Source organism: Columba livia, chromosome 1 (assembly GCF_036013475.1).
Source record: "Columba livia isolate bColLiv1 breed racing homer chromosome 1, bColLiv1.pat.W.v2, whole genome shotgun sequence".
Classification (NCBI taxonomy): Eukaryota; Metazoa; Chordata; class Aves; order Columbiformes; family Columbidae; genus Columba; species Columba livia.
In genome coordinates, this window is record NC_088602.1 from 19,543,037 (window position 1) to 19,559,799 (window position 16,763).

The 16,763-nt window shown below is 43.7% G+C and overlaps 1 protein-coding gene across 2 annotated transcripts in view; it reads right to left on the bottom strand.

The window, feature by feature from the left end:
• The window catches only part of ARHGAP20 (Rho GTPase activating protein 20), a 64,442-nt gene that overhangs the window by 4,103 nt on the left and 43,576 nt on the right, over positions 1-16,763 (bottom strand). For both annotated transcript variants that reach the window (XM_065049187.1, XM_065049180.1), the window contains exons 8-13: positions 12,011-12,077; positions 9,903-10,085; positions 5,315-5,493; positions 2,866-3,027; positions 1,322-1,431; positions 201-390 (exon numbers count right to left, since the gene is read on the bottom strand). In XM_065049187.1, coding sequence (XP_064905259.1) covers positions 201-390; positions 1,322-1,431; positions 2,866-3,027; positions 5,315-5,493; positions 9,903-10,085; positions 12,011-12,077 — 891 coding nt within the window. The remainder of the gene's footprint in view (positions 1-200; positions 391-1,321; positions 1,432-2,865; positions 3,028-5,314; positions 5,494-9,902; positions 10,086-12,010; positions 12,078-16,763) is intronic.

A 16,763-nucleotide genomic window follows, 5' to 3' on the forward strand; every position in this document is an offset into this window, starting at 1 on the left:
ATCTTTTTGATGAGAGAAACACTTTGCTAATACACTGGGTATTGCTTTATGGTCTCCCTCCCCTTCTTCCAGGCAGATTGTGAGAAGAGGACAAGTCCTGATCTGAAGAGGTGCTGACTGTTTTCACATTTGTAACCAACAGCCTGGTTAGACAGGATGGAGGTTGGTTTGGTTTTTCACTACATTGCAATGTCTCTTACCTTTTTTGTAAATTCACTTTCTACATCGGGAGTGGAGGAAACAGGAGGCCAGAGCAGGCTAGGTGCAATGCAGATGGCCAGATTAAATGCATTCATCTGGTTCTCTTCAGATCGCATTTCTATACCATGCAGTACTCCAAAGATGTAGCGTAAGAGAACAACATTAGCTCTGGGGAGCTGCTCTATTAACCTGAAAACATACACAAACGTAATTCTTCAAATCAGTGACTGGACAAAATAAAACCACGTTCCATAGATACACACAAGTCAATATAACATACAGAAACAGTGTGACGTGGCCCACTTATAAACCAGGGAGTGTTTTTGTTCAGCTGCTTCTCTTGCTATGGCACATCTCTGAACAGTTTTATGGGAGGACAGAAAACACCCTAACACATAATTAAAATTACACTCTGTGAAACTAATGAACCAAGTATAATGCATGACATGAAACTACATTTAACTTAAGTTACCTGATAATTCACTATTCACTTAACCGAACAGTTCAGCTCTCTCCATGCCATCTAGTTGCCATAAGTGTACATGTATGTAAGCATGCGTGAGGTCAGCTAGTGTGCAGAGCTCTATTTCCCATGGCATCAACTTCGCCCACTTTCTGTTTTGTATCACCTGCAGTGGTGGAGGGTTTCCTTGTCACTGTGCTTCAGTATTTCATTCAGAATTGCATCTTGCCTTCAAAACAGTCACTAAAATTTGACATGAATGAAGGGGAATATACGAGGAACTGATTTCAGCTACCTTTACACCTACAACCCCAAAGCTCCCTGCAGATGATTTTGGGTTTGGTATCAGGCAGAAATCCAGATCTTGAGCAGTGAATTTATAAATATTATACATATTTTTTTCATGAAAGCGTATTTCATTTATTTACTGGTATCCACAAAAGGCAGACAAGCAGGACAAGAGAGAGTCAGAAAATTGTCCCATATGGGCAATAGCTTAAGTATATACGTAAGTTCGAATGCTCTGTCATATACAAAGATATTTTTATAATCTAATTAAAAATAATTAATTACAAGTCGTAACTTTAATATTTGGGATTTTGCATTCTGGGATACTAATTTATAGGAAAATAATGCAGAGAACATAAGGAACTCTACCTTTGGATGCTTTTTATCTTCTCTTCATTATTTCCTTGATCCATCACAGAGACCCACTTATCACAGAGCTGGGATGACAAAATGCTGCCTGGGATGTTGCGAAGAAAATCCTTATCAAGAGAAAAGAAGAACAAAACACATGAACAGCTGTTCTGGAGCGTGGGAGGGAGTAGGAATAAGATATGCAGATACAAGAGAATGTATCAGTGGGACAGCACTAGCCGACAAGCATCTTGTTCCACACAGCAACTAAAACCAGAAGAAAATCATCTGAGATAAAGAAGATCTTTGGATTATGCTTAAAGTGAATATTTTCCTGCCCTTTCCTAACCCTTTTCTGTCAAAACAGAGATACTGGGATGCTTCATCTGCTATTGCTGAACTAAAAATCTGCAGTGGGACAAGTTATTTTGATGCTGCATAATGTCTGTCTTATCACTTAACTTCATCTGTAGTCCCTGTTTCTTCTCCTTAGCTGCCAAGCTTCAATACCACCAGACCATAAGCACTCCAAGGCACCCTCACCTTCCTTCCCCTAATCAATCCCTTTTGGTAACGGAGTACTTAACTAGTCATGGGTAGTCCTGCTGCTCCTGTTTCCTAAGAACTCAGCCATTGTTGGGCAAACTGTTGCAACTTGGGAAGAAGCCCAAATCCTAGCTTCCCAAACAAGCCAGGGTAAGGGAAGCTATGATAACACATAACACATGCACATGCACATAAGCACATGAATAACACATTTTCTCTTCTGTAGTAACTCTGCACTGTGATAAATGCTAAGCAATTGCCCCTCGGTGAAACTGTTCCCATGGTCCCATGGGATGAGTATTGCACACCAGCACTTTGCTCGGTGCAGCTGTCCTGCCCCTAAAAGCATGTCTTAAATCTTCTAGGAGGAAAGTCACCGTGTAAGTCTCACCCATGAGAACCTCTCACATAGTAGCAAGAGGAGTAGCTTTCTGCAATAAAAATATTCCACCGAAGCAGTGCTTGCTTAACAATGGAGATTACTATTTCTTTTAAGCAAAAACTACACATAAACAGATGCAGGGTACTAAAGTAAAAAGAAATACGCTGATTCTTCTTGTCGCTGAAATCTTACTTAAGGTCTGGCATGCTTTTTTGCACAAGTAGCATTGTTTTTAATGTACAAGTCTGTAAGAAAAGATAATCCATAGGAAAATTAATTCTAATATTTAGGGCAACACTATATAATCACAAGTTATTACTGACAAGTAAGGAAACAAGACTGCACTACTGCTTTTCTAGTATTTCTTTGACTTTAAACAGAGAAAAGGAAAGTTACAGGACCAGGTTGTAACTGAGACCTCAGGAGCTGGCAGCAAAACAAGCTGGCTAGCCCTCTGCCCCATCCTAATTCAGTGGTAGCCTCCTTTAGAGGTCCTCATTATTTCATCGGGCCAGACCACTCTTCTTAATTCAGCCCACTAAGTCCTTTCTGGGCCTGTTCTTGAGGAAAAGTTCTGCTTGTTTATCTGTGTTGCTCTCATTCTAAAAGGGCAAAAGAAGCGTTCTTCACATACCTTAAACAAAGATGCTGTCACAAATATGGATTCACAGGCTAGATCCACTTCAGCACCTGAATCAAGTTTCTCCTTGAGCTCTTTGCAAGTTTTTGCACTTCCAGAGCGTCTGAAAATACCCTCGGTGGAAGGGCCCTCTTGGTAAAGAAGGGACAGCATGTCCTAAGCAAAAATAAAAGGCAGAGAGGCTTTCTCAGAAATACATTTTATTGTCTAGTGCCATTAAAACGTAGCTTTGCCACTTTTCCCACAGGTGAAAACCTCTGAGTCCTATAAAAGCTCACAAATCAAACACAAATCAAGGCTGATCCTGCAAGCTATGCCAAACTGCACAGCAAACCTGTGGTCTGGGGCACTGATTTTGGAAAACAACCCCTCAGAAATACTGTCCCACCACTGTTGAGCACTAACCTCCTGCATGATCTTCCAGGATCTGTGCAAGTTTTAGCCAAGTCATTTAAATATATAAACACTGTGGTATGGGAAAAGGAGAGTGGTCTACCTAATCCAAAGCCCTGCATCTGACAGTGGCCTCAGCCAGACACCACTTTGCCTCAACATATGAGAACCTCACTGCTCATCAGTGTGTTCAGTATTATCAACAACCATAGACAAAGACTTCTGTTCCATGCCTGATGTCTGAAAAAAATGAGCTTTTATCTAAGCTGGGAAGTGCTCTCTTTTGTTAATATCTAGCTACACTTCTACAGCAGATCAGAGTTAGATTTTTACCCCTTCTGCTTCTTGTGAGCAAGCAGCTCAGGGCTGTTAGCAGGACCACCTCTGGGACCAAGTGCTTCTGCTGGGGATGTCACTCAGAGGAGGCTAAAGCTTGAATTCTGGCTCCTTCAAAGCCAATGAGGATGCAAATGAGTAAACAGGCAAGCAACTCACTATATGAGGTATTTAAAAGGAAAGGGAAAGTAAGCAGATTCCTGCCTAGCTTTTAAAATAACAGGAAGGCCTGATTTTTTCTGCTAAATAAGAGAGGAAAATGAGCAGAAAGGAAATTCTGAAATCGGAGATCTCTCCAGAGGTAACACGTACATGATATTTTCCAGTTGCTTAATTCTCTGCAGTCTCCTGTGAGTCGTTTTTCAGACATGCTGGTCACCTCTCCCCAGGCCTGCTCCAAGCAATGTGGAATTTGTCATATTTGTCTCTTCTGAGGGGTGAATGAGTGCAGACAGTCTCTGGGACTATGTGCATGCACACAGTGGGCTGAGGACTGAGTTATCATACAAAATGGCATGAAAAGGGTCACTGGGGGAGAATCTGTCATCATTAAACCAAGTTACTGCAACAGCAATGGCTAAACAGTGAGGTTTGGTGACTTTCCTTGTCTGGGCTGTAAGGTAGGTGGAAATTTACTAATATTTACATTTTGGAGAAATTTCTGAAATGCAGCATTCTGAAATGCACAGAGAGAATGAGAGACCAGGCTCTTACAGAGTCCATCTCTAGAGGGCTTATTTAAATAACCTAAATGATAAAAATGCACACTTCTCCTTCAAAAGAAAATAACAAACCCACACTATTAAAAGACCTGAAAAGTCCTGGTATGATTCACTATTCGGGCCATGATAAAGCAGCACATCAAGCACAAGCGTAGGAGACAAACCATCTTTTCCTGTAAACTGGTGTAACCTCACTGATTTCAGTGGGGTTCTGGCAAGTTGTTCCACCTGAAAGCTGGTCTGTTAGGATGAGGGGTCCAATCCTGCAGGGCCCACTCTCACCCTCTAAATGTTTCAGCTGCTGCATGGACAGCAGGATAGTTCTCAGTCCTGACCAAAAATGCCACACATCTGCCTTAATTATGCGCAGGAATGGGCCCTAGGACAACCCTTTTCATGTTCTTGGACTGGGTTTGAGAGCACCCACAGCACTAGCGCTCCCCATGACAGGATGAAAAGATACTGAGGTGCTCCCGCAGCACCTGCCTTCCCACTCATTTTTGCAGTGCTGCTGTCAAATCAAAAACAAGGACCCCAGTGCGTGAGTGCCCTGAAACGGTCTTCTTAAGGGCAGGTAGCACTTACACGTGAGTATGGGCTGGCTGTTTGGGACAGTAGATGCCACATTCGTGGAGCTGGGGATTTTACACAGATGGGAGTGGTTTAAAAAATATATGTGAACGTGGTATTTATTTACACTGCGTAAGTGAGAATTAGGGAAGAACCAGCCTTATAGCATGGATTACAAAGAAGAAATAGCCTGGAGCAGCAGAACCACCACACACATTTCTCAAGCTGTTTGGTATTAACCAGGCCTGACCACAGCATATGTTAAAAACCAAAGTTCTTGCTGAGAACCACAAATGAGGCTTCCTTCCGGTTTGTCTGCTTGCATAATTTCAGTGTCTAGTTTACAAAGTGTCCCCATGTTCTTGTTCACTACACAAAGAAATTCCGCCACTGCAAGAGCCAGCCCTGAGCCTAGGACTCACCAAGAGTGGTTTGGGCAGGTTGTCATCCTCACAGATGGTTGTCAGCAAGAGGCCAAATAGCTTCCCAGGAGCAGCAGATGTTGAGGAGAGGGGCGCATTGTCCAAGTGAGTGCCTGGGCCACGCCAAAAAGCCCAGTTTATGATAGATCTTTTCCTTTTAAATGACTTCTGGCTTAAGTCTGGGAAAAGAGAAAGGTGTTTATTAGAAGAAATGCATTTCAATTCTAATTCCAGTATTTGTTTTGCAGTGGTTGCTATGGTTTCAAACGAAAAACGTCATGAACTCAACCAACTCTTTGGCATTCGGCTCAGCCTAATCCACCATGCGTGTACCTGTGTGCGTGGGGAATGTGCTGCCTGACCCAGGCTCCTCGGAGGATCACCAGCATCTGCCCTGCACTGCTGACCACAGGCTCAGCACTTACCACTAAGTGCAGGATGGAAAAACTCAGCCTTCTGACTTCACACAGAGCTGGGCTTGCTAAATAACTCATTTCCCATCCACAGGTGCAGAACCACAGACATTCTTCGGAGAAAAGTAACACATAACCACCACTGCCCACACCTTGGCTTGCTGTCCAGAGGCATCCTGGTTCCCCTGGCAATGCGGGAGAGCACCTGCTCTCCCCACAAGTAGCACCAGAGAATCAGCTAGTGGGGTGAGATGTTTTCAGACCAGGAAAAGTCACAGCCTTTGCTCTCTTCTCCACAAAGTAAATGTACCATTAGTGCCCTCGCTCCGAGCATTTGCTGACCATGGCCCGGGGACAGTGCCTGCCCCTTAATCAACGCCTCCCAGATGGCATTTCAGCGTCCTGCTAACACACTGATGGGCTCCGTTTCTCTTCATTTATTTTAATGTATTTCATGAGACAACTAAATTGTATCACTAATTGAAGCTCTTCTTTGCAGCGCATAGTGAAGGAAATACTGGTATTAGGATACAAAAAGGGTGTTTTCTTATGACCTTTCTCAGCATCAGCCAGTGTAAGTGCTTCTTAGCAGTACAGGCTATTGTTCAGGGTGTGTTGAGACTGTTTCTGATGGAAGTGCTAACCAGAAAAAACTTATTCTGTTATATTTGTCCTTTTCTAGGTGTTTTCAAAGCCAGCCAGCTTTGATGTAGTAGTTTACCTACCCTGTGCACCTTTTCCACCTGGGCAAACATTTTGCTGTCTGCTGTTGTGGAGGGCAGAGGGTAGAAGCAAGGCTTGCAGAAGTAAGGATTGTGGCATAAGATATAATACCAGATTTTTCTCTCCTATACTTTACTACACTTGTTTTTTAGCCCAAACAGTGATTTTCTTTATACGTCATTCCATTGCAGATCATGCTGCCTTTGGGAATGGGTGGAAGTCTTTTCATTAGAGGCTTACAGGAAGAAAAGTTACAGTTTAACTCAAAATGTGAACATATGAAAGCTCGAGGAAAAAAATCTTTTAATAAAAAATAATAAGGAGAATATACATTTTAAGCAGTCTAAGGCTTCGTGAAATGTAAGTTTGGCAGTGTCTAAGGCTTTACTTGACACATCACGTTTTGGGAGAACATAACTAACCTAGACCTTTCAAAATGGCTTTTTTTTTCTTTCAGATGAGCTGGATATTAGCACGTGAATATGGTTTGCTTCACTTAGAGTTCTATTCACACAATGGAAAATACATATTGGTGTTTTTTCTGGCAACCTTGTAGATCTCAGTGGAAGTAAAAATTAAGAAGAAATGCTATTTTGGAGAACAAGGAATAGCAGAAGTGGAAAAAAAATCCTTAAAACTAGGAAGTTTTCTTAGTCTCTCACTGTTTGCTCTACTCTTAAAAGCCATGGCCCAAACTGACAATGTGAGCAAGGGGTAATTGCGATTTACTGCAGCTCCCTCCTGGGACAGAAAGGAAATCTTAATCTGTGTTCTTCAACATACCAGGGCAGAACCAAGAAACTGATGTATGGCAATGAAATGCCATGTCACTTACTTACAAAACTAACATTCACTGAACAACAGGAAAACTCATCCTCTTCACATGCCCTTTTCTAAGGGGGTTGAGAAGTCTTAGGGTAAAGAGCAGAGGAGAAGGGGAGGATGTACACTCTCTTTTCTTGAACCTGTGCAGAGTTACAACACTAGAAGCCCAGCCTCCTCTAAGCCAAGACAGATGCCAATTGTTGTTCTACAGAAGTACTTACACACAAAAACATCAGGGCCTTGCTCTGGTGATTATTCTAGGCCAGTATCAGAAAAAAAAAGCAGTAATTCTTTGGTTGCAGATCTTGCTCAGAGCTCACAGCAGCCATCTGTTGTGCTCATATTTTACACGCAGGGAATTTCTATGCATAGGTAGTGTCCCAGCCATGCAAGCGGCATTTCCTCTTCTTGCAAACTAATCAGAAATTTCTAAATAGAACCTCAGATCTATTTAACAATGTAGCATTCTTTCTGATCAAACCATTGTCAAACACTTTTAAAAGACCTCCTTTCTGTATTGAGACCAACTTGTTGAAATTTTGCTTTCCCTCTTAATAGATGATTGAATAATAATTTGCATTACAGACTAGCCTCTGACAGCAGTCAGTTCTTTCAAGTTAAACTTTAAGCAAATCAGTATTTACAATACTTTTTAGACATGTGCTCACAAACATTACTCAATGGCTATGTTTAACTGGTAGGTGACCATTCCCGTTATGTGCTGAAAGGCTGCAGGAGAGGCAACAGAAACACTCCAGTTCCTCCACACAGTAAATTCTTCTGTACTTTTCTTAACCATCCTGCCAGGACAGCTGACGCAATTACACCACCACAGCTGGTGTCCACACAGCTACTGATTTGACATGATGGCCAGCTGTCAGTCATGCCTGCCTGTCAGCACCTACAATGCCGCCTAACCATGGTGCACGCTGGTACAAGTGGGCAGCTACCCCTTGCTGACTCCAGAAGGGACAGCGTGTCCAGCACAGCAGTATCGGTGCAGAGAAATGATGCAGGGAGGACAGCACAGTATGTGCGGCAGTGAAATGTGGGGTTACAGCCTCCGCTCCCTGCCAATTTGCCCAGTATGTGGCAGTGTGCCTAGTGGTTACTTAACAACCACACAGATTTTGGCTTGCTGATCTGCAGATGAGCCCAAAGCCAGGCCACAGACCAGGCTTGTGCACAGGTACCCTTTGCGATTTTCCAAAACCGAAATAGGTGAGAAGGAGTTAGGAAGAGCATAACAAACGGTGCTGTATGCAAGAAAATCCGGTTTGCAAGCAGACAGATCTATACATCAGTTTAAAAGGTTTTGTTTGATGAAAGTAGGAAAGGTGAAGGGACTAAAAGCTTCTTTCTCGCGCTTATCGCAGTCCCTGTGCCTGACTCGCAGGCTGCCCCGCGCTTCTGCTGCCCCACAGCCAGCCTGGCCTCCCCTCCTGCGGCTCGCACAGCACCGCTGACAGCACATCTGCATTAGAACTTTACAGGACTGATTTGCATTTCTATTTTCTCTTGCCAGTCAACGTGAGCTGCCAAGTGAGGCCTGTAAACTTAATTACACCCCTTCGCTAGATTGCCTCATTCTTAAAATATGCCATGAAGTAATATATGACACAAATTAGTGGGGAGGGGGGGGATGAAGGAGTGTGGAAAGGAAATTAATTTATATAAAATGCAATCAATTTCCGGAATAATTTGTAATAGACACTGTTATAGCCTCACTATGTTTAATTTCTAAAAACTCTACAAATGGATTCTATTCATATATTGTGGGAGATCTTAGCTGTTGGGGAGTGCACAGGATAACAGTGTGCATATGTTATTTTTACTATTATGTGGTCATTAATGGTGAAGTTGGGTAGAGTTTCTAATTAAGCAGAGTATTCCATTGTGTTAAGGACAACAAAAACACACCACGGGATGCATCCTTGCCCTACAGAGTTTTTGGTCTGATGTCGTTTGTTTTACTCATGAGCAGTGAGCAGCCATCATGTCATTGACAGCAGAGTACAAAACACAGAGCAGGTGCTCATATTTTTTGCAGCATCAAGGCCAAAGGCAGATGAAAATACTACTGTCTCCATTTTACTTAAAAAGAACTGAAATAAAGAAATCATATTTGCTCACTTCATCTAGGTACTCAAGCACATGCCTAGGCTTTGCTGCGTGAGGGTCCCAGTGAGGCAGGTGTGAGTCCTAAGTAGCTGTTAGAGACAAACGATGCTGACAAACGCTGCATGGGAATTCTGCGCCGAAGTCAAGCCTTGACTCCTGAACCGTAAACCACCCTGCCTTGCTGCAGAGCACGGCAAGCGCCGCAGAGAGAAGCTCAGCTAATAGACTTACAAAAAAAATGCAGGGGAGAGATCTTGTCTTTCTTTTGCTGTTTTTGGAAAAACCATTTGACAGGCAGCTTGTCAAAACGTAACTGAGGAAGATGACACACTTACAACAGCACACTCAAATCAGGGAGAGCTCCACTGCAAAATCCTCCATGCAGATGGAAGGTGCATCTGCATCCTCCTCTTCACTTTCCACCACCCTCCCCATCCCGGCACGTTTGCTTTCTAGAGCAGAGGTGGGCGGTGGCCGGGCGGTGTGTGAGCGATGCTGGGACGTACCGTTCAGCTGCTGGCACACAGCCAGGCGGCTTGGCTTCAGCACAAACTGGCACTGCAGCTCCTGGGGCAGCTGCTCCGTCAAGAAAGACCCCTGAAGCTGCCTGGGGCAGGCACAGTGCTTTGATCCATGGGGCATCGCGTCACGAATGTGGCTCATTTTAATTCCAAAGGGATATTCATGTCCTGTTCAAAGAGAAATCATCATAATCTGCGTTGGATTGACTGGAGACTTGCAAAACTCCATCTGCCTTGGAGGAAAACCAGATTTCGCATGCTGGCCTGCAGCGCTTTCTCTCTCAGTAATCTCAGAATTGATGCTTTTCTGCATATTTATACCAGCACAAATCATACACTGGAAGATATGGAGTTACTATGTTCAGTGTAGTTAAAGAGACATGAAAGTAAAATCAGGCCTACTACAGCTGCATTGCATAAAAGCCCATCAGAAAAAGAACAAGTTACAATTTCTAAATTCAATGTTTTCTGCTTTCCTTGTGACACTGGATGTTTAGGTATCAGTTGCTCATATGGTTCTGGTAAGAAACGAGATTTTGGGAGCAGTCACCTATCAAATTTTTGCTGAGCATGCAAAACTGAAAAATACAGTGTGAAAGCGACCTTCCCTCCCTCTCCACGCAACAGCCATCAGCTCAGTCAAACAAGACACAATTACAGTTCCTGTCTGAGGCTGAAACAGGAAGGAAACATTAATCACAGGGCTAATGCAAATGAGCTATGCTCGGCATTAACCAGCATCTTTAGGGACTACACAGAGGCAATTCATTTCTGGAGGAGCTTTCAAAAATGCCACCTGGAAGATATTTTTTGGACTTATCTGAAGACCTGGCAGTTGACATATATTTAATATGGGTGCAATGTTAAGACATTTTACTTAGCTTGCACTTAGACTTGAACACTGATAGTGGAAGAGATGTTATTTGAGATTATAGGCAGTGTGAAGCTGAAGCACCATTGAACTCTGCTTCTGATGTCTACCTATGATAAAAGTTGGCTTCATCTAATAAACCCTGGCATAAATATGAAGAACAGCAACAGTTTTATATCAGATTCTTCTTTTCTAAGGATTGCAACTTGAATTTGCAGTGAGAGAGTCATCAGTCAATTAGAAAGGCCTTTCCCATTTCTGAATTCTCTGGTTCTATGTTTAAAGCCACGGCTATGATTTTATCTGAAGAAACCACATGGAGAGTTGCAAAGACAAAGTCTGGTGTGTTTCAAAGACAAAGGAGTTTGCTCTGTCTATAAGGTGGACAATTTAGACATTTTATAAATATTAATGTTATCTGACTCCAGCAAAGCATTTTTAGCTAAGGCTGCTTTAAGAAGGAATGCTAAGATTTACTGGGGTTAGATTTGCAGAAGGAAAACAGAAAATCCACAAATTTTTCTTGTTCTAATCATCTGTGAACTCAAATAGCACAAGTAATGCTGGACTTCTACAGGGAAAGGTTCTTAATAACAGAGAGGGATTTGTTCTCAGTGAATCATGGGCCAAAATCAAATCACTCCATCCAATCACTTCTGAGCTTTGGGTTGATTCCTGGGGATGAAAAGTTTCAAAAAGCACTTCAGAAAGTGAATAAGCAATAATTTGCTCGTAATCAGAGGGGAGCTGTCAGCCAGCAAGAGAAACACAGGATTGTAAAGGACCTCTTGAATCAGTTAACTTGTGTTGTGGAAGAACAGAATATTTCTCAAAACTCTGCTGAGTTTTGCTGAGGGGGCAGTAAACAATGCTATGGAAGAAATATGGTAAAGCTGGACCAGCTCCAGGAGAGGAGGTGAGTGGAGAGGCTGACTGTAGAAAGACTGAGGCTCGTGCAGCAAAATTGGGGCAGAAATAAATGAGCGTTTTCCAACCTCTTTGTGATACAAACAAACAATTGCTCTTCAAAACAAAGGATCAGCATCTGACTAGCTCCCCAGATAAGCAAACTTGCGTGACAGGGAAGTAAGAGAAAAAAAAACAGGAAAAACCAAACCAAAACAAAAGAGGAAACTGCATTTTAGTCTTCTCTGTATTTTTTGCTTCCTTCAGCATTAAAAACTGAGTGAATGTTGAAAAACAAAAAATGTCAAGAACTTACCAATAAGAGGATAAGGAGCATCTTCTCTTCCTGAAATCACCCACAGCTTGTAGTCTTTCTCAGAGCCCTTTAAAACCAAAATTAAGAATAAGCTTGCCAGCCATTAAGAACAGGTTCATGTTAGGCTTCTCACAATATATGGATAATCTGCACCTTGCCTTTACTTCTGCAGTGCACAAATTTGCCACCAGGAAAGCTTCTAAGGGAGTGGAGCATCTCCCGTATGAGGAAAGGCTGAGGGAACTCGGTCTCTTTAGCTTGGAGGAGACTGAGGGGTGACCCCACTGATGTTTATAAATACGTAAAGGGTGAGTATCACGAGGATGGAGCCAGGCTCTTCTCGGTGACAACTAATGGTAAGACAAGGGGCAGTGAGTACAAACTGGAACACAGGAGGTTCCACTTAAATATGAGAAGAAACTTCTTCTCAGTGAGGGTGACAGACACTGGAACAGGCTGCCCAAGGGAGGTTGTGGAGTCTCCTTCTCTGGAGACATTCAAAACCCACCTGGACACATTCCTGTGTAGCCTCATCTGGGTGTTCCTGCTCCAGCAGGGGGATTGGACTAGATGATCTTTTGAGGTCCCTTCCAACCCCAAACATTCTGTGATTCTGTGATTGTGTCTGTCATGTGCAATGTGGTTTGTGTGACCAGGGTCCAGCTCTGAGCAATGAGAGGGGCTGGAGCCTGTCATTTCTGAAGGAAAAGGAGATTTGCCCCAGTTTTTTCACTGCTCCTGGAAGCAGAGGGATGGAGGTTACAGTCTGCCAGGACTCAGGATTGCTTTTGGGGTCAAACCAAGATGCTACCCATGCCAGACAGCCTCACCATGTGGCTGAGTCAATCCCTGGCCTGCGTGCCTCCCACTCGCAGGAGGACGGACATGAGGCAGGCCCCAGATTGGAAGGGACCTCCAGCCCCAGGTGCTGCTCCTGGCCCCCAGAATGTCTGTGTCCCACTTCTCCCCAATGGTGCTGAGCAGTACCCAGTCCCACAGAGAGACAGGTCTGATCCCATAGAGGGATTACAGGTAAGCAGCGCGAAGTGGAGGCCGTGGGCAGAGCATGTGGCAGACAGCGGGCAGCTGGTGCAAGCAAAGGTGACCCTTCAGCTCTGTCCTGAAAACCAGGGTAATCGCATCCTCTGGGACATGCTCTGGCAGCACAGGCAACCTCAGCCTCACACCTGAGATATCTGCTCCACCATCTCCCCACCTACGGAGCTCACGCTCACCAGCCGACAGCATCCTATGCGCTGAGCTGGAGAGCCAGGCAGGAGCACCTTCATAGAACCATAGTACCACAGAACTGTTTTGGTTGGAAAAGACCTTTGAGATCATCAAGTCCAACTATTATCCTAGCACTACCAAGTCCACCTCTAACCCATGTCCCTAAGAACCTCATCTACGTGTCTTTTAAGCACATCCAGGGATGGTGACTCAACCACTTCCCTGGGCAGCCTGTTCCAACACCTGACAACCCTTTCTGTGAAGAAACTGGTTCTAATATCCAGTCTAAACCTCCCCTGGCACAACTTGAGGCCATTTCCCCTTGTCCTATCACTTGTTACTTGGGAGAGGAGACCAACACCCTCCATGCTACAACCTCCTTTCAGGTAGTTGTAGACAGCGATAAGGTCTCCCCTAACCCTAACCCTAACCCTAACCCTAACCCTAACCCTAACCCTAACCCTAACCCTAACCCATATATATATATATATATATATAAAAAAAGGTCTCCCCTTTTCTCCAGGCTGAACAGCCCCAGTTCCCTCAGCCACTCCTCATCAGACTTGTGCTCCAGACCCCTCACCAGCTTTATTGCCCTTCTCTGAACTCTCTCCAGCACCTCAATGTCTTTCCTGTAGTGAAGGGCCCAAAACTGAACACAGGATTCGAGGTACAGCCTCACCAGTGCCGAGTACAGGGGCACGATCACTGCCCTGGTCCTGCTGGCCACACTATTCCTGATACGAGCCAGGATGCTGTTGGCCTTCTTGGCCACCTGGGCACACTGCTGGCTCATGTTCAGCCAGTTGTTGACCAATATTCCCAGATCCTTTTCCACCAGGCACTTTCCAGCCACTCTTCCCCGAGCCTGTAGCGCTGCCTGGGGTTGTTGTGACCCAAGTGCAGGACCGGGCTCTTGGCCTTGTTGAATCTAATATAGTTGACCTCAGCCCAATGATCCAGCTGGTCCAGATCCCTCTGTATGGCCTTCCTACCCTCCAGCAGATCAACACTCCCACCCAACTTGATGTCATCTGCAAACTTACTGAGCGTGCACTTGACTCCCTTATCCAGATCACTGATAAAGACATTAAATAGAACTGTCCTCAAGAGATCTGATTCGCCTGAGACCTGAGCCCATACTGATGATGCCAAGGTGAGGATGGCACCCAAGGGGCTCCTGGCACTCAGCGCTGCCCCAAAATCTCCTCATAGGGCTGTTGTTGGCCCTTTTGTGCAGCTCTTTTGTGTGGAAGGGCTTGGGAGAACCAGATAGTACTTTAAGACTGCTGAGCGTTCTTTTGAAATTGACAGTGGAGAGGATAAATTTACATCAAAGGAGACAATTTCCAGAGGATTGGAGAATGTGAACATCTTTGGGAAAAGCTGTGTAAAACTGCTGATTTGAAAGCAAATTCTGAATATTGCCTTTAGCATAAATATACATGTCAATATTGCAGTTTAGCTGAAGAACAGTACATTTTTTTCAGATATGACGGTGAGACAATAGAAATAAAAAGAATGACATTTAATACAAACCACTCTCAGGACAAGAGGTAATAGCAATAGCAAGGATAATACACTGTATGAAAAGCAATCTGTTATACCTTAAATCCCTTTTCAGTGACACTACTAATCAGGATAATGAAAGTCTCAAAGTTTTCTGGCTACAAAAGGTGATAAATACCTCATGATAGTATTTATTTGGCTTTACCATGAAATCCTACTCTTTTTTAAGCAGATTTGCCTACTACCCTGTATTGTCTGGACCTTCATCCAGTGTTTCCAAAGCTCTTGAAACTCTTTCTACTTGCTGCATGCAGCTGGTGTAATGCTGATACACCCAATAAAGCCTTTGCAGTTTGCTCTCTGACTGACAGAGCTTTCTGGCCCATATTAGCACTGCTGTTAAGTTAGCTAGCAGGGGCCAGAAGGAAAATAAATAGGCTTTGGAGACATCCCTGGTGCCTTAGGGCAAGCAGCCAGGAGCAAATAAATACAGCTGAGGAGCACAAGAAAGGCTATTTACTTTTCCTTTTAAATATATATGTGAAAGGGTTCGTTGCTGTGAAGGGGAAGCAGGGGAAAGGGAAGAGCTAGCAAGCACAGTTTCAGGAGGCAGACTTCTCATCTCTCGATTGCAAATGTTGCCCTTTATGGGCTTTATGAGGCCATTTGTCAGTATAAATGTGACTGTCCCAGAAAAATCAGCAAGTGTGCTTACAGAGCTGGGAAACCCAAGGCCCGTCTTTCTGCCCCACTTGGTAATTTGGAACAGATGATCAATGCCGTTTTGCACGAACTAGTTGTCATTTTACCAGACAAACCACAGAGGGAAAAACTCTGATGCGTTAAACCAGAGTGAACTCAGCCAAAGTAATAGCCCCATTAATCACACAACATGTGAAATGTAGTTTCTATAATTGCCATTGAAAAGTCATAGAGGTCCTTTCAAGTGGTTCTTTCTGGACATAAATAAAAAACCTTGAGACGGCGTATAAAGCAAAGCTTCCTCACAGTCAGAACAATCCTAAGAGGGGGTTGGCTACAGCTTAATTTATTTAGCTTGTTTGATTTTATTGCTCCTCTTATGATATGCCTCTAATGAAAAAGGCTTTATTCTATGAAGATGCGGTGAAAAAATGTGGAAAATAATTCTGCAGGCAAGATTTTACATCTTTCAGATGGCTTTCATTCGTTTTCCACTAAAAATGAAAATGTAAAGTTGAGGAAAGTGTTGATTGTCATACATACAAAAGAACACAAAGCGAAAACCTAATCAGCTCCTCTTCTGCTCATGTCAAACAAAATATTATCTTCCAACAATACCATTGTCCTGTTTTTTCTGCACACAAAATGAGGAAGTGCAAATGACACACATAAAAGGACATGAACCTATTGAAGACAGTAGAGGAGAAGGGCCACAAAGATGGCCAGAGGGCTGGGGCACCTCTCCTGTGATGGCAGGCTGAGTTGGGCTTGTTCAGCCTGGAGAAGGCTCCAGGTAGACCTTACAGCAGTGTTCTAGTACCTAAAAGGGACCTAAAAGAAAGCTGGAGAAAGACTTTTTACAAGGGCATGTGGTGACAGAACAAGGGGTAATAGCTTTAAACTGAAAGAGGGGAGATTTAGATTAGATATTATATAAGGAAGAAATGCTTCCCCATGAGGGTGGTGAGGCACTGGAACAGGCTGCCCAGAGAAGCTGTGGATGCCCCATCTCTGGAAGTGTTCAAGACTGGGTTGGATGGGGCTTTGAGCAACCTGGTCTAGTGGAAGGTGTCCCTGCCCATGGAAGAGGGGTTGGAACTGTATGATCTGTAAGGTCCCTTCCAACTCAAACTATGGTAAAATGGTTAAAAATGAAACACATAATAGTAAAGACTTGCAGTTGTAACATAGCACAATCTCTCGATTTTTGGTGAAGACCGTAGTAGACAATGAGATGGATTGTAACTTACATCCTAATTTCTCCACCTTACAGTTCTTCTATCAACTCCAGAGCCACTTCATATATATATAT